This window comes from Bos taurus, chromosome 3 (genome assembly GCF_002263795.3).
Source record: "Bos taurus isolate L1 Dominette 01449 registration number 42190680 breed Hereford chromosome 3, ARS-UCD2.0, whole genome shotgun sequence".
Classification (NCBI taxonomy): Eukaryota; Metazoa; Chordata; class Mammalia; order Artiodactyla; family Bovidae; genus Bos; species Bos taurus.
The window spans coordinates 100688046-100706454 of record NC_037330.1 but is presented as its reverse complement, the minus strand read 5'-3'; the positions used below and the strand labels follow the sequence as shown (position 1 = coordinate 100706454).

Sequence of the window (18409 nt, the reverse complement as noted above, 5' to 3'; positions counted from 1 at the left end):
TGTGTGTGTGCTCAGTTGCTTAGTTGTGTCCGACTCTTCGTGACCCCATGGACTGTAGCACACCAGGCTCCTCTGTCCATGGGATTTTCCAGGCAAGAATGTTGGAATGGGTTGCTATTTCCTCCTCTAGGGGATCTTCCCAACCCAGGGATCGAACCCATGTCTCCTGCATCTTCTACATTGGCCGGTGGATTCTTTACCACTGAGTCACCTAGGAAGCCTCATATACCTCCCTAGGAGAATTTTAAATCAGCTTCTGAACACAAGTTATATTAGATGATTTATAGTTCCCATATCAATGGTCAAACAGTATTATTTTAAAAAAAATTTTTATTGGCGTATATTTACAATGTTATATTACTTTCTGCTGTACAGCAAACTGAATCAGTTTTATATATATGCATATCTCCACTCTTTTTTAGATTCTTTTCCCATATGGGTCATTACGGAGTATTGAGTAGAATCACTGTGCTATATAGTAGGTCTTTATTGGTTATCTATTTTTTATATATAGTAGTACAAACAGTACTATTTAAATAAGCCTTGTCATGTGGTATCCTGTGCTACTTGGCCCTGAGGTGTCTGCCTTGTAGTATAGCCAACTTCCTCTAAAAGCAACTCTTTTCTAACCTGGTCACACAGCAATTTGGACAGCAAGAGAATACTACAAAGACCAGCTGATGCCAAAGAGGAACTGGCAGGATGGCAGAAACTCAATCACACAGAAAGAAAATGGGTCAGTACATTATGGCCTCCAAAACCTGTACTCAAGTGACTAAAAATCACAGAACCCCTGCTGGAGACCATGGGAGAGAATACAAAGAGGCAGGTTCCCACACAGCCTTGACTGCTGTCACCCCTAAAGGGCAAGAATCTCTTATGTGTTCTCGTGCCATCTATTCCTGCAACATACATTCAGTAGTGAGTGAAACCAAGAATAAAGGTTCTCAAGATGTATGTGCTGATGGACTCAACAATGAAAGGAACCTGCTGTGAGCCAAGTTTGGCTTTCTAAGGACTAGCTATACACAGTAATAAGCTGTATCTTCCATGATTAAATGTTGAATTTATAAGAGATCTCCAACATTCCAAAGCTCATTAATGACTGGTTTCTTAATGCAGATTTCTTGGTAAATGGAAGATAGTGTCTCAAAGAGTTGTCCAAGTAAAGCCTTCGTACCTTAGAGGTGAGGTCCCGATGGAAAATGCCTTTGAAGTGAAGGTAGCTGAGGCCCACTGCTATGTCATAAGCCAGTTTCACCCTCACAGTCCAGGGCAAATGCAGGTTACTGTCTAGCAACTGTTCCAGGTTTCCAGAGTTGATATACTGCAAAACAGAAGGAAAACCCAGCTACCATTTGTCAACAACGTTTAGGGTGGGGGTAAAACTGCTGGAGGGTAAAAACCTAGAAGACAGAGACTGTTGTTTTTCTTTTTTTTTAAGTTACTGAGCAGTTATTCTGCATCTGGGCACTATGGTAGATGCTGCACCTTCCTTTGAGATCACAATCTATTAAGGGATATAGACAAACAATATCATGTAGTAAATGCTAAAAGATAGCTTTGTACAGGTACGACAGCACAAAGGAAAAAGGTACAGACTCAATCTAGGCATGTCAGAGAAAGCTGCACGAAGGAACTGAGGAGTTCAAAGGATGACTTGGGGGAGCAGGAAAGAAAGTCCACACAGAGGGAACAGCAGACATAAAGCTATAGGTTAAGAGCATGGTGTATTCAGAAAACTAATTTACTCAGTATGGCCAGAGTACATGAGAGGTGAGGCTAATATGCTTTGCTAAAGTATATGGACTTTATCCTATCTATAGGGAACAAAAGAAGCCTTTTAAGCCAAAGAGCAACATGTTCATATTTGTTTTTTTAAAGGAAAAGATTATTTCAGCAATGGTAGGATGGATGGATTAGAGTGGAGAATATGGAGAAGGAAAAATAGGTTAGGAAATTATTGCAATAATCCTGGTGAAGGAAGAATGCCTGAGTTAAGGCAACAGTGGAGGCACTGGAACAGAGCAAGATTCAAGATTTTAGATGGCAAAGTCAAAAAAACTTGATGAATGCCTTGATGAGGAGGAGGAGAACAATGAAAAGCTCCTAGGTGGATTGCAGGCTATTGGCCCCTGTGTGCCATTATTAAATACCCAGAATATAGGGAGAGGAGGTTTTTAGAAGAGGCAATGTTAAAAAACAGGGAGTACAACTAAGACATGCTGGGCTTAAGGGCATGTGGAGATACCCTATACCAAGTCAGTTTGAAGTTTAGGAGCAAAATCTGGGCTAGAGACTAACATTTAGGAGGCAATGACATTGAGCTGAAGTAGTCACTGAGGCTAAGGAATATATGGGATTGCCCAGGGGTTAACATATAAGGTGGGAAATTAACAGAATCCCAAACAACTGGAACATATACAGAAGCAGGCAGAGGAAGAACCACCAAACAAGAATGTCACCACAGAAGCCAAAGAACGAGAACATTCCAAAAGAGAAAATGACCAAAAGTATCAAAATGCTACAGATCAAGTAAGATGAGCCTGAAAAGTGTCTACTGAATTTGCCTCTAACAAGTCACCGGCAGGACTTCCCTGGTGGTCCAGTAGTTAAGAATCTGCCTTCCAATGCAAGGGATGAGGGTTTAATCCCTGGTCTGGGAGCTGAAAATCCCACACACTGTGCCTCAACTGCCGAGCCCACAATCTGGAGCCCATGGGATACAACCAGAGAGAAGCCCATGTGTCACAACAGAAGATGCTGCGTGCAGCAAGACCCAATGCAGCCAGATAAATAAATAAGAAGTCACTGGCAACCATGGCCAGAGCAGTTTCAGTAAAGTGGTTAAGACCAGAATAAGATCAAAGTGAATTGAGGAGTGAGTAGGAGACAAGGCTAAGTGGAAACTACGTGAAGATATACTCGTTCAAGAAATTTGGCTGTCTGTCATTCCTACATACCCACAAAGAGCCGCTTTGTTTTGTTTTGTTTTTAAAAAGAGCAAATACCGAGATAATAATAATAACCACAATAGCAGTGGCAGCTGCTATTAGTTGGTGCTTACTTTGTGCCAGGCACTACTCTGAGGACTTACCATTAATTACATCATTTAATCTTCACAAAACCTCTAAGCCTAAAAATAAGCACTTCATATCTTTTCAGAGTGGGGGGTGATATTGGATTTACAAAAGAGTAGGGAACTGATGGGAGAGAAGACAAGAAACCTGAATTTTAGTCCAACTCTGCCTCTTAACAGCCATTTTACTTTGGACAAATAGACTAATGAGGCTTTCCTTCTGTTTTCCCATATATACAATAGGTATTATAATCCATGATCCATATACCTCATGATGTTATTATAAGAATTGAATACAAATACATGAAAGTGCTAAGAAAAAAATAATAGAAGTTTCATATAATCTTAGATTCTCTGATGTGGTAACATGAGTACCAAAAAGAACCAGTTGGGGGCAGCATGAGGCAGCATTTCAGATCCTTGGATGAAGTAGATCAGGTTTGGCAAGGCAGAGAGAATGGCTAAAAATACACCAAATTTCTCAAAAGGGAAACCTGTTGATCTGCTTCATCTTGTTTGATAATCCATCTTTGGAAATCTCAAAACAAAGCATAATGACGACATTAGCATAGCACCTTAGCCTCTTCACTCCAGTTGAATTTGTTCACGGTTCACATCTGAGGTGCCCATTTGCTAAAAGGAAAGTGAACTTGCAAATTCCAAGCTATAGAGGGGCAGTGAAGCTGACAGCTAATCACGTAGACAAATTTCTCTAGCTCTGAGAGTAGAAAAGGTGTGACAAGGTTGTAGTCCACTTGTCTGGCACCGTGACAGTGTGACATGGAAGGCTTGACTTCAGGAGCCACTCAGGTTTCCCACTGAGGGCCAGGCAGAAAAGATGGGTAAAAAGCCTGTATGTGTACTCTGTGGGCCAGGGTAAGCCAGGACTCTTGGTTCAAACACATGTTTACTCTGTCCCGCCATGTCTCTGAAAGTCTGAGAAATCCACAGACCAAGCCACAGGGTGGAGAGCAGAGGAGAGAGGTGAGACAAGGTGAGGAATCACACTGGCTATTTGGCTCTGACTATTCCAGACAAGATGGAAAAAAAGCACAAACCCAGGACCAGAGAGGGAAACCAAATGGAATTTACTCACTTGCCTGCCTTCAGTGAACACTTTGGTGGGGCTGATAAGCCTCTGGGGCTCTCAGAAACCACAACTTCTCAATGTCTCAAGACCTTTGCATATATGAGGAAAGGAAGTTTGAGATCTGCCAACAAGGAAGATTTCTAAGTTGCTACACACTCTGTGTGCCATTAGTCGGAATGTCCACTTCCCCATAAGCAACGCCACGTGCAGACTCAGCTGGTGTGTGCTCTGTGGGAAGCAGAGGCAAGAACAACTGTCCCCGCACATTCAGCCTTCTGGGCTGGGGATAACAGCCACTTTGCTTTCATTTTCTTCCAGACCACTCCCTTAGCTCTATGAAACAACCAAAGGCCTTGGCAACACATTTAAATACCTACCAGAGAGAAGATTTTATAATTTTTATTGTTGCTCTTTTTAACTTTCAAGTTCAGAAAACTATAATATCAGCCAATCAAATGTGTCAGAGGGACTTAATACCTCTAAGTGACTGTTCCCCAAGTTCACCTACACCAAAACCTGCTTCTCCTCCTCATGGTTTAATAAAATGTTAAGAGTTTCTGCCATTTCATTTGTGTGATATTCGATTTCATTAAAGACTTTTTTCTTAAAAGGCACCAAATAGACAAATATGTGTTGGTGACTGAACAATATTACTATGTATGTAAAAAATCATATGCCAACACTCTAGAAAATGATCAAAGGAACAGGTAAGCACACACTCAGTTCGCCACTCAGGAATATCAGCTTATTTCTCCAAATACTTATTGAGCACTCCTCCCCTTCCTACCACCCCCATATGAGAATAAGAACTTGTCCATTTACATCAACATTATATCCCCCAGTGATTACAAGAGACCCATCCACACAGTAAATGTGGGTATATAAATACTCAGTTTATACCATTAAGAAAGAAATACTCAGTTTATACCATAAAATGTGTCATGAAAGACACACTGGTAAACAAATAATACTAATAACCTTTTAGCAGAGGTAAATACTTGGGGTATAAAAGTAGATATTGAGGAGTTTGGAAAGTTTCAGAGAAAAAGTAATATCTGAGTTGGATCCTAAAAGGCTGAGAATGGCTCTTTCCATATATGCCCTATAGAGTCTGATGGTACCACTCAAACACAGACAGACACATAAACTTGTACATACAAAGAATATTCTGGAGCAGGACTAGGCAATACATACCTCTCCCTGAGGTAACAGGCACTACACCCAGGACTCCTGTTCTCGATTCCTGCTGATTCTAATCATAACCTCACCCAATCATAACCAGTCAGAAGAACAAGAAAAAATGGTTACCCTTTCTTAACTCTGAATTATCAAAGTAGTGATATCTATAATCAAACAAACTTATCTATGAATAGTAGTTCAAAGGCATATTCAGAGAGGTACTAAAGAAAATATCAACTCTAAGAATTATTATTCCTTTGTGAAAAATCTACCCAAATAGCCTAGAGCTAGGGCACTTATCTAAGGCAGATGAATGTGCCTGCCATTCCACTAACAGACATCATTTGCTGCCACCTAACTAGCAGGATTGTCCCGAGAGAGATCCACCCACCTGTATCCACACACCTACAGAAATACTGAAAACCTACTACGTGAAAACATAAAACTAAGCAGGGCCAATCCCTGCCCTTAGTTCACAGTCTAGTAGAGATGACACAAAAATTAATGATTTTTTTCACCCAGGACAATGACTAGATGTGCTTTAGAAATATCATTTTAACAGTAATGTAAAAACTGTACAGAAAGGTCAGGAATTGAGGCTGGGAGAAGAGTTAGGAGGCTTCTGGAATCCAAGTGAGAAGCAACAAAGGCCTGAAAAAGACTGGGAGCGAGAATGGAAAAGAGGTTAATATCTGGAGACATCTCAGAGGCAGAACCAAAGTGATTTGGTGTTTAATCAAAGGCAGAGAAAAATAAAAAGAGATAAGATATACGAAGTATTAATGTGTCTAGCACATGCTTAGCTTAGCTCACAGTATACAACTCATTCTTTCCACTATTAATATCTTATCATCATTCCTCCCCTGGGTTACTCTACTAGCTTTCGAAGTAGTCTTCTTTCCTTAGCATGTCATACATGTCTTTCACTCCTGTTTATAAGGGTCTGATCCCTGCTTACTTGCACATTTGTGCACATTGCTGGCCCCATTACCTGGAATACCTTTTCCCACTAGGCCTGGCTCATCACCCATTGAGGATTCAGTTCTATTTCCTGGAAACCCATATACAGGGTTGGGAGTAATAAAGATATACTATACAAAAGGAATACCAAGTTCAGCGATTAGTAGTTATTCTTCTCTTTTTTCTTTCCCTGCATGAAGTATAAGCAGGGGAGAAGAATGAAGTTAAAAAGTGAAGCCAGGCAGTGCAATATAGTGATGAAGCCCACATAGTGCAGAGTTAGGCTGCCTCTGATTGAAACTCACCTCTGACTAGTTGTGTGACCTGGGTTGGTTACTCTTTAACATTCATCTATAAAATGGGAATAATAATAGAACCTAACCCATAGAGTTATGAAGATTCAATGAATTGATTACCTGTGAATGTGACCTTATTTGAAAATAAGGTCTTTGGCAGATGTAATCAAGTAAAGATGAGGTCCTTCTGGAGTAGGATGGATCCTTAATCTAATATCTTAACAAAAAGAGGAGAGAAGACACAGACATACAAGGAGAATGTCAGGTAACAATGGAGGCAAAGATCCATTTTCATGTGTCTATTAGCTAAGGAACACCAAGAGAAACCATGAAGAGGCAAGGCTCTTCTTCCTTTAGGGCCTTCAGAGAGAGCAAGACCCTGCCGACACTTTGATTTCAGACTTCAAGCTTTCAGAACTATGAGAGAATAAACTTGTATCATCATAAGCCACTCACTTTGTGGTGCTTTGTTATGGCAATCCTAGAAAACTAATACATGACGGAAACTACATTTTAGAAAGCTCATGGTGTTAACAGAAGAGAGAAGGACCTAGAGGGAGGTTTAAAGGCTACTGCATCAGCCCAGATGAGAGATGACCAAATACCTGACTTACAGTGCTATTACAGGCATGAAAAAGTAGTCTAGAGTTAGAATAAACAGAAGTAGAATCTAAATGATTTAGCAACTGAGTAGTAGATATGAGAACTAAGGGAAAAGAGTCAAAGGCAACTCAGAGATTCCAAATAGAGGTTTTTGGAAACAATGGGAAGAAATCCTACAATGTTACACACCAAAAGTAAGTCAGAAAGCCCATCAGAAACCAGCATCAATACCAAACAGCCAAATCAGAGGCTTGTCCAACCTCTGTTCTTTGGATGGGCCCTCTGCAGAGGAGGGCCTGGGCCACGACCTACTTTTCACTGAAGCCCAACAATGCCATTGTACTGGTCACTGTATGTTTGTTGGTTGGCTCCAAACACAAAGGCTAGCAGACATCCCATCCTGCTGGCTTGGTGTAAAGAAGAAAAGAAAGCTTTGTTACTGCCCTGGGTAATTCCGGGACAGGCATCCCAAGAGCGCCCTGTGGGAGGCTCATGCTCCAAAGGAGCCCCCTGTTCTCAGCTCGAGGTTCCACAGCCACCACACAAGTGCACATCCACACATCTGCCAAGGCCTGAGTTCACCACGGTTCAGCCTCCACTCCAGGAGGTCCACCGGGACCTGCGTGACTCAAGCAGGCAGCAGTAATGAACTGAGTCAAAGAGAAAGGGAACCCAAGATGTATTTCAGAATATTTAAATGTTAAACTCTCTCTGCCTTCATATATGCTTAAGTACTATGCAGAATACTCTTCTTCCCCTTCATAGCTTTGCTAATTCTTATTCATCCTTCTAAACCCAACTCAAGTCGCTTATTTTGGAAAGCATTTCCTGATACCCCATCCCATCCTTTGTGCCTCTTGGGCCCCCTGTATTTCTACCATTGCTTATCTTATTGTACTATAACTTTGATGACAGGGACCAGATCTTTCTCAAGTTTGTAAGTCTAGTATCCAGTAAGGTAAATAATAAATCACTGAATTAATAAATGAATGATTAAGTACATTTAAATAATAGAGGCAGGTTTTAAGTTCCCTCTTTTATTAGAAGCCCTCCCATTTCTGTCATTACTGTAATTTAAGATAAAAAAGAGAGATGTACTTTTAGAGGAATTTTCTGATAAATATCATGCAAAACAAACATTTAATAATGCCTACTTGAAGGCTTCTCAGATGGCACTAGTGGTAAAGAACCCACCTGCCATTGCAGGAGACATAAGAGATGTGGATTGGGAAGATCCCCTGGAGAAGGGCATAGCAACCTACTCCAGTATTCTTGTCTGGAGAATCCATGGACAGAAGAGCCTGGTGGGCTAAGGTCTGTGGGGTCGCAAAGAGTTGACACAACTGAAGCGACTTAGCACGCATGCACTATATGGCAGATACTATGGTAGCAATAAATACAAAGCAAAATACAAAACAGCCTGTCTGGCCACTCAGTGGAAGGAAATTCTGAGGATCTTTTGACCACTCTATCTGCAGACTCCTTAAAGTGATCAGAATCACATGGACTTAAAAATATATCTAAGATCTCTTTTTGAAAATTAGAGAGGGCATTTCTTTTTATCAGTAGCTGAAAAAACCAGTTAGAAGAGGCCATAAAGATACCACTCACTTTTTCCTCATACTTCCTGCAGACACTAAGTATAACCCGCTCACCACTTTAAGAACATGTTTGTTTAATGCACCTGAAGTAGTACGAGTGTTTTTCTATGCACATAAACTACTATAAACATCAAAATGACTGTTTACCCACAAGATTCAAAAAAGTATGACTAAGCTTCTCCCACAGATCTTTAACTCTTACTGTAAACATCTCTAATCAAAATCAAATTTGTTTAAATAAAGTAAACATTAAAAGATAAATCTGTAAAACTAATCTTCTCAAAGAAATGAACTAAGATAACACTAAGACTATTTTATTTGCCCCATAAAGCTCTACTAGCAATCAATGGTCTCAGACATGATTTAAGATCAGCCTAGGTCTGCTGACTACTCTATCCAGTCTGCTTTCCTATCCCCACCTCCATGATATCTTCACCAGTGACATAGTTATTAAGGTCATGTTTGAAAGTTTTCTTCTATACTTCAATAAAAATTTTTTTAAATTCAAATCCAACTTGCTACCCCATATCTACTACAACCTCACATTTTCCAGATTCTGACAAGAACCTCTGACATTCACCTCATGATTGAACTCACACTGAACAAAGCAATCTGTTAAGGAAGACAACAGACCCTGCTTCCCCCTTCACCAGATCTCAGGAGTAAGGGCTTGACAATGGACAAAATGAAAATGGAAACCAAAAGAGGTTTAAGTTTCTAATTAAGATGATTTATATCAAAGGAAACTACAGCGTGGAAACTTACATTGCCATACGTAAAATAGATAGCCAATGGGAATTTGCTGTACAGGTCAGGGAACTCAAACAGGGGTTCTGTGACAATCTAGAAGGGTGGGATGGGAGGGGGATGGGAGGGAGGTTCGGGAGGGAGGGGACATAGGTGTCCCTATGGCTGATTCATGTAAATGTTTGACAGAAAACCACAAAATTCTGTAAAGCAATTATCCTCCAATTTAAAAAAAGGTGGCGGGGGTGGGGGGGGAACGCTATCATCAAATGAGCCAATCATTTCTTCCACTTCTTCTGTCCATATCAACACACAACTTGGCCTATGGATAAGGAAAAAGTCGAGCAAAATTTAGAGGCAAACTATAAGCCCAGATGGTATCTTCTAGTGGCAAATGGTAGGTAGAAGGGCAAAAAGGGAGGAAAGGTTTCCAATTTGCTATGTGGAAAACAGCTTCCCAACTCAACAGTCACTCCAAGTGCAGGGAGAAATCGCCTCTAAAGGCTAAGGGTTAAATAGGTAACTAATTACCTGCAAGATCACAAAAATTCACAAAGACTAGCTGGAGTTATCAAAAGTAGGGGCGGGCAAAGAGGAGTCAGCCAGTTTAGGTTCAACTGCAGAGAAAACAGATTTGAGGTCTGGTGTATACATAAGTGAGCTTCCCAGGTGGCTCAGTGGTAAAGAATACAGGAGACACAGGTTTGATCCTTGGGTCAGCAAGATCCCCTGGAGGAGGAAATGGCAACCCACTCTAGTATTCTTGCCTGAATAACCCCATGGACAGAGGAGCCTGCTGGGCTATAGTCCATGGGGTCACAAAGAGTCAGACATGACAGCGACTGAGCATGCATGTATACATAAGTATCTACAGCTATAAAGAAAGAGAGAAAGCCTTTTCTTTGGTTTCAGACCATCTCAAATGTTGGAATTATGTGCCCTCTGTAATGACAGAGTAGAGAATTCCTGGGTGGTCCAGTGGTTAGGATGCCATGCTTCCACTGCAGAGGCACAGGTTCGAGCCCTGGTTGGGGAACTAAGATCCTGCAAGCTACACAGGAAAAATGAGAAAGTAAATGAGAAAAATGAGATGATTAAACTTGAGTGAAGTTAAGTCTAGATTTTTTCTATCAACATGTTCCAAATTATCTTTTCTCTATCAGTCACTGGACTCTCTGAGAAGCAGCTAACGCTGGTCTAAGGCCAACTCTCAATTCAAACAAAGCAGCAGATCTGGATATGATATCACTCAAAGGGGTTTTGCGGATACTAAATTCTAAGAAATTTTTCTAAATGGCTAAAAGCAGAGAATGACCAAGGTGCTGAATTCTGAATACTTTTCCAAATAAATTCAGAAGGTTCTAATGTACAATTAACTTCACTTCTTGAGTTCACTGAGATTCAATGCCATTGCTATATCAGTGTAAGCCTCAATAAAAGGTAATTGAATTAATGAACAAATTAAGCATCTCCAACCATTTATCTACATATAGAGATCCCTTCTACACTCTCCATGAATCTACTCTCATCAGCTACCTCAGTCTTCAGAGCTTAGACCAAAAAGGTCTTGTCCACGGAAGGGCTTTAAGATGCAGTGATGTGTTATCCTTAAAAAGCTCAAAGACTGAGTCTGGTCTTTCACAGCAAACAGACTATTCTGATTAAGTGTTATGTTAAAAAAAAAAATCTCAGGTAATACATACATGGCCGAGTAGGCATTCCATCAGCATTCTGGAAATTTTCCAAATCTCAGTAAATGAAACAACCACTCACCTAGAAAATGGGCCTCATTTGATTCCTTACTCTTTTTCTTATCAAAGTCATAAGACCTTGTGTTTCTATTTCTAAAAGAGACCTTTAAAAATCTTCACAGATACCACTCCAGTTCAAGCTACCCACATTCTCTCATATAATCTGTGTGTTTCTTTCCACTGGTCTCCTTGTCCTCACTTTTGTCCCTCTACAATCTGTTCTCCACAGCAGCCAAAGTACTATTTTTTAATACAAATTGCATCCTACTGTTCTCCTATCTAAAATCTTTCAATTGCTTCCTGCTGTATTTAAAATAAAATTCAAAATCTTCACCATGGTCTATAAGGCCCTGTATCATCCAGCCTCTATCTCTCAAATTTTTAATATTCTTTTCTCTAATCTTCATAATGTCTCCTTATCTTTTACGTATTCCCAGAAAAGTATTTCTATGAACTTATGTACAGGATAAGTTAGTCAGTATCAACATAGGTACATTTTCCTTCCTGATTTCATGCATGGATCAACAATTTTTTCAAAGATACTCATGAAAAAAACAATGCCCAAGGGTATGGAATAACAATATAATATGGTGGGATAGACCTGAAAGGCAGTCCATGCTAAACTCCACATTATACAATTGAAGTCCTTCTATAACATCCTTGCCTAGGAAGTAACCCATATTAGCTTTGTAAAGAGCTAAGTTAGAGAAGAGAATAATCACACTAAACACAATGGTCCTCCTTAACTGTGGTGCCCTCTAACTAACACTCCAACTTTCCAGCATCTAAGAATGTGGTCTTTAGCTTCCTGAGCTTAATATAAAGGCAGTAATTGAGGAGGTCCACTACTTCCTCTACCAACCCCATGCTCTTCAGTGACCTGCTACTTACTTGTTGCTGGTGGTAAACAAACAGAACATGGTCCCAATCCTACTGGAATTGATATATGGGAGAGGGACAATAAACAAACATCAAATAAATAAAGAATTATATGTTATGATATGTGCTACAATGAAAAAGGGAAGAATACTATCAATGAGAATAATAATCTAAGTAATGATCTAGATGCGGGGGGAACCATTAGGAAAGGCCAATATAATGAAGTGAAAATTTAAACTAAGACTTGAAAATTGGGCTAAGTAGATAAAATGAAAGAAGAGCTTTTCAGGTACTATTTAATCTAATTCTCAGCTTCTTTTTACATAAGATAGCAACAGTAATGACTACATCTCACAGGGTTGTCAAGTCGTCACAGGGTGAAAAAAGAAAATGCATGCCAAACTTTACATTCTAGAAATATTAACTATTTCTTTAATGAGCATGTGTGATTTCATAATCAGAAAAAAAGTTATTTTTTAAAAAGCATCTGACACTGCCAAGTACAACAAATTATTGGTTAAAAATTAAAATATTTCCTCATCCTAACACTTAAGTTGACTTAAAGACTTATTGGGGAAGTCATATGTCTATTATTTTATTTCTAAGTCCAGTATTCAGTTCTGTTCCTTCTGAGCATATCAGAAACACGTTTGACTAACTAGCTAGTCTGGGTAGAAAAGAAATTGCCGAGTGAATTAGTTACAGAAGGAAAGGATAACTATGCAAGAGGTCTTACAATTGAACAATTTAAGAAGCCATTTAGAAATTATTCCATTCTTGAGGCAAGAATTCTACACATTCGTACAGGTACTAAAAATCACTGGAAGATTTTTCTCAATTTCACTTTTTTGATGACATAACATGTTACTGTTTGCTTCCTTTCCTCCCTATTCAATCATTCAGCCAATACCTATAAAAGTGTCTTCTAAATATGAGGTACTGTTGGGAGATTAGGAGTATACATCTGAGTAAGACACCATGTTTGCCATTATATAATAACCAGCAAGTGATTTTACAAAGCACTTTCACAGTTACCTCATTTGAACTTTGCAAGATCTTGAAACATTCTTGTCATTGTTTTCTACCGAATGAAGAAACCAAGCCCAAAGAATTTAACTAACTTGCCTTTGGCTATTCAATGGATCTGTGATAGGGATCTGAACCCAAGTCTTCGGACCCTGAAGTCTGGGTTCCTCCTTTACTCTAGGAGCTTACACTGCTGCAAGAAAACTAAAGCAAAAATAACTTTAATACATGGTGAAATGTGTAATAAGAGAGGTACAAAAAAAAAAAAAAACTGTAAAAGAAGAACAACGGAGGGAAACATTTTGACTACCTAAAGGAGAGATAGGGAGGTGTAGCAATGGTAAGAAAACAATCAGGAAAGGTTTTATGCAGAAAATAAGTGGTCTTTGAGCCAAGTCTTGAAGAGGGGGAAGATTTCCATAGGATAAAGGGTAAGAGTATTCTGGGTTGAAGAAATAATACAAATAAGGAGGCAGGAAAACACACACTGCATTTAGTAAACACATAAAGCCTACTTTGCCTGAATTATAGAGTACTTGTTAAAGAGGAAGAGAACTAGAAGAAAACAGGCAGGATGATGCTAGAGCAGAGAGGACTAGATACCAGGCTAAGAGTTTATTTTGAGTTCTATGTTTTAACCCTAGCTGTGCACTAGATAACCTATGGTGCCCTATTAATTTATTTTCAAATACAGATGCCTGGGTCTCACCCAAGACTTTAACTCAATAGGCCTTGTGTGAGGTCCCAGCATCTGTACTTTGTAAAAAACTCCTAAGCAATTCTAATAAGCCACTAAGGTTACAAAACTACACTGTAATCAATGAGGAAATCACAGAATACTTTTGAGCCAGAAAATGCCACTGATTTCTTATTCATTCAATCAACAAATATGATAAGCAGTTATCATTGTCAGGCACTATGAAGGAACCAATGGAGGCCAATGCAAACAAAACAGACCCTGACCTCAAGGAATTTATAATCTACATACAAAGTCAGTTCAGTTCAGTCACACAGTCATGTCTGACTCTTTGCAACCCCAGGACTGCAGCACGCCAGACTTCCCTGTCTATCACCAGAGCTTGCTCAAACTCATGTCCATCAAGTCAGTGATACCATCCAACCATCTCATCTTCTGTCGCACCCTTCTCCTTCTGCCCTCAATCTTTCGCAGCATCAGAGTCTTTTCTAAGTTCTTTTCAGTTCTTCACATTCGGTGGCCAAAGTACTGGAGTTTCAGCTTCAGCACTGTCTTTCCAATGACTATTTAGGACTCATTTCCTCTAGGATTAACCAGTTTGATCTTGCAGTCCAGGGACTCAGAAGAGTCTTCTCCAACACCACAGTTCAAAAGCATTAATTCTTCAGTGCTCAGCTTCCTTTGGGCTTCCCTGATAGCTCAGTTGGTAAAGAATCTGCCTGCAATGTGGGAGACCTGGGTTCAACCCCTGGGTTGGGAAGATCCCCTGGAGAAGGGAAAGGCTACCAATTCCAGTATTCTGGCCTGGAGAATTCCATGGACTGTATATAGTCCATGGGGTCACAAAGAGTTGAACATGACTGAGTGACTTTCACTCACAACTTTCTTTACAGTCCAACTCTCACATCCATACATGACTACTGGAAAAACCACAGCTTTGACTAGATCGACTTTTGTTGGCAAAGTAATGTCTCTGTTTTTCCATATGCTGTCTAGGTTGTTCATAGCTTTTTTTCCAAGGAGTAAGAGTTTTTTTAATTTCACGGCTGCAGTCACCATCTGCAGTGATTTTGGAACCCCAAAAAATAAACTCTGTCACTGTTTCCATTGTTTCCCCATCTATTTGCCATGAAGTGATGAGACCTGATGCCATGATCTTCGTTTTCTGAATGTTGAATTTTAAGTCAGCTTTTTCACTCTCCTCTTTCACTTTAATCAAGAGGCTCTTTACTTCCTCTTCATTTTCTCCATAAGGGTGGTGTCATCTGTGTATCTGAGGTTATTGATATTTCTCCTGGCAATCTTGATTCCAGCTTGTGCTTCATCCAGCCGAGCATTTCGCATGACATACTCTGCATAGAAGTTAAATAAGCAGGGTGACAATATACAGCCTTACCTACTCCTTTCCCAATTTGGAACCAGTCTGTTGTTCCATGTCCGGTTCTAACTGCTGCTTCTTGACCTGCATACAGATTTCTCAGGAGGCAGGTAAGGTGGTCTGGTATTTCCATCTCTTTAAGAATTTTCCATAATTTGCTATGACCCACACAGTCAAAGGCTGTGGGATAGTCAATGAAGCAGAAGTAGATGCTTTTCTGGAATTCTCTTGCTTTTTCTATGATACAATGGATGTTGGCAATTTGATCTCTGGTTCCTCTGCCTTTTCTAAATACAGCTTGAACATCTGGAAGTTCATGGTTCACATACCATTGAAGCCTAGCTTGGAGAATTTTGAGCATTACTTCACTACATACACAAGCAAAGAGTAAATTAAAGTCAATGATAAATACTATGGTATTATGGAAGCATATAGGAGGGATGTCTAACTAATCTTGGGAGATTAGAAAAGACTTCCTAGAGAAAGTTATATCTAAGCTGAGTCCTAAAGGTTAAATAGGATTTGGCCAGGCCAATGAGAGACAGAAAGATTGTGTTCCAGGCAGAGGGAGAGCTGAGGCAGAGACCCAAAGGTGGAAAGGGTCACATCTCATTTGTGGAACTGAAGGAGAAAGAGGCTCAGTACAGCTGCAGTATACAACTGAGACCAGAACCAACAGATCAGAGAAGAACAAGCAGTGAGGATACAGAGATGGTAAGGGCCAGGGTTAGATATTTGACTTTACTCTGAGGGCAATGAGGATCCATAAAAGGGTTTATGAAAGGAAAAACAAAATTAGCTTTGCATTAAACATTGTGGTGTTGGCATAAAGACAGACATATAGACTAATGGAATAGAATAGAAAGCCCAGAAATAAACCCTCATATATATCAAAGGGAAAAGGACAGTCTCTGCAACAAATGAGAAATGGAGAAATGCAAGTCAAAACCACAGTGAGTTACCACCTCACACCCATTAGAATGCAACTATTCAAAAAAAGAAAGAAAGAAAACAGTAAGCATCAACAAGGATGTAGAGAAATTAGAACCCTTGCACTATTTGTAGGATTGTAAAATGGTACAATAACTATGGAAAACAATATGCTGGTTCCTAAAAAAGTTAAAAATAGAACTATTATATCATTTAGCAACTCTGCTTCTTGGTATACATCAAAAAAAATTGAAAATGGGGTCTCTAAGAGACATATGCACACCTTTATTCAAAGCAGTACTGTTCACAATAGCCAACAGGTGGAAGCAACCCAAATTTCCACAGATGGATGAATAGGTAAGTAAAATATAGTATGTATATACTTGTGATAGAATATTATTCAGACTTAAAAAGGATGGAAATCCTGTCACATGTTACAACATAGGTGAACCTTTAGGACATTAAGCTAAGAAAATGAGCCAGTCACAGAAAGACAACTACTGAGTGATTCTACTTTTTTGAGGTACCTAAGTAATCAAAATCATAGAAACAAAAAATAGAACAGTGGTTACCAGGGACTGGAGGAAGAGGGAAATAGGGAGCTGTTTAACAGTACAGAATTTCAATTCTGCAAGAGGAAAAAGATCCAAAAACCTGTTACACAACAATATAAACATATTTAACTCCAATACTTTGGCCACCTCATGCAAAGAATTGACTCATTGGAAAAGACTCTGATGCTGGGAGGGATTGGGGGCAGGAGGAGAAGGGGACAACAGAGGATGAGATGGCTGGATGGCATCACCGACTCAATGGACATGAGTTTGAGTAAACTCCAGGAGTTGGTGATGGACAGGGAGGCCTGGCGTGTTGCGATTCATAGGGTCACAAAGAATCGGACATGACTGAGCGACTGAACTGAACTGAACTGAATACTAACTATTGAACTGTACACTTAAAAATTGCTCAGATTGTTAAAAAATAGATTTGTATTTTAACAGGAACTCTGGCTGGCAATACGGACAATATGGATGCAAGGCAAGGAACAAGACTGATAGGGAGACTAGTTTAGAAGGTTGTGGCAAAAGATGATGATAGCAGAAGGAACTCGCCTGAGGTGAATGGATTCAAGATAGAAAGGAGGCAAAATGGTCAGGACATGATGATTGATAAGATGTAAAAAATGCGAGAGGTCAAGGAGGAAGGGAACAAGAACTCTAGTTTTAGAAAAGCTAAGCATTATACTAATACTTTTACAAGTTATTAATTAATTTAATAAACATTTATTAAGGAGCTATTTGTGCCAAGTACTTCAGAAGGCTTTAGACAATTGTTCTGCCACCTTCACAGAGCAGCTTCTCCTCTTGGAAGTTCATCTAAACTAGCCCTTGACACAGTGTCTCCTTATTTGTTGAAAAGGATATAGACACGAGCAATTACTATGAGAAGGTCAAGTGTACTAAAATGAGCATGTTGAAGAAAGAAAAGCTTATGATTCATTTTGGAAATCATTGACCTAAGAACCTACTATATAAGCAGGCAATGGTGACTGTGATAACAAGACCAACATAAACAGCAAGGAAACACGGAGTAGAGTGATTAGGTATCAAGTGTAGGAATGCTGAAATGCCCTGAAGTAGTAAGAATGTGTGAAAGGTACGTCCTCCCACCATCGTCCTATTTGCTACAGAATCCAAAGTAGGAGAAGCTCTCGAGTCAACACAGATCCAACTCTGATGAATGATACCACCTATCAAATTAAGAAAAACATTTTTCAAAATTTCTGTTAGAAACAGGTTTAGTCTAAACTCACAAGGGGCTCTATGAATTCAAATGCCACACTAGTTTCACAGTCATGGAGAGGATTAAAAGAAAGATTAGCTAGAAATCTCCTGAACCATTTTGTAAATCCTTTGTCCTATCACTATCAACCACTGAAAAGATTCGTCAGTTGCCCAAAACAACCCTGAAAGAGGCAGATGTCTGTGGCTAACAGCTTAATGGCTAGAAGTTCAAGTGTTGGGAAGCAGTGTCCACTCATTCATCTATTTATCCATTCACCCAACAAATATTTATTGCATGCCAGTTACGTGAGATTCAACAGTGAACAAAATAGCCAGGATCAAGGAGCTTAAAGTTGAGTAAATGGGATTATAGTCAGGTAGAACTTGACTCAATCCCAGCTCCACTACT

At 39.6% G+C, this 18409-nt stretch overlaps 1 protein-coding gene across 8 annotated transcripts in view; it reads right to left on the bottom strand.

Annotated features, from left to right (window-relative positions):
- The window catches only part of TESK2 (testis associated actin remodelling kinase 2), a 139252-nt gene that overhangs the window by 12473 nt on the left and 108370 nt on the right, over positions 1–18409 (bottom strand). For 7 of the 8 annotated variants that reach the window (XM_059885157.1, XM_024990170.2, XM_059885158.1 and 4 more), the window contains one exon: positions 1181–1327. The exons of the other annotated variant lie outside the window; for it this stretch is intronic. In XM_059885157.1, the coding sequence (XP_059741140.1) occupies positions 1181–1327 (147 nt within the window). The remainder of the gene's footprint in view (positions 1–1180; positions 1328–18409) is intronic. 8 annotated transcript variants of the gene reach the window in all.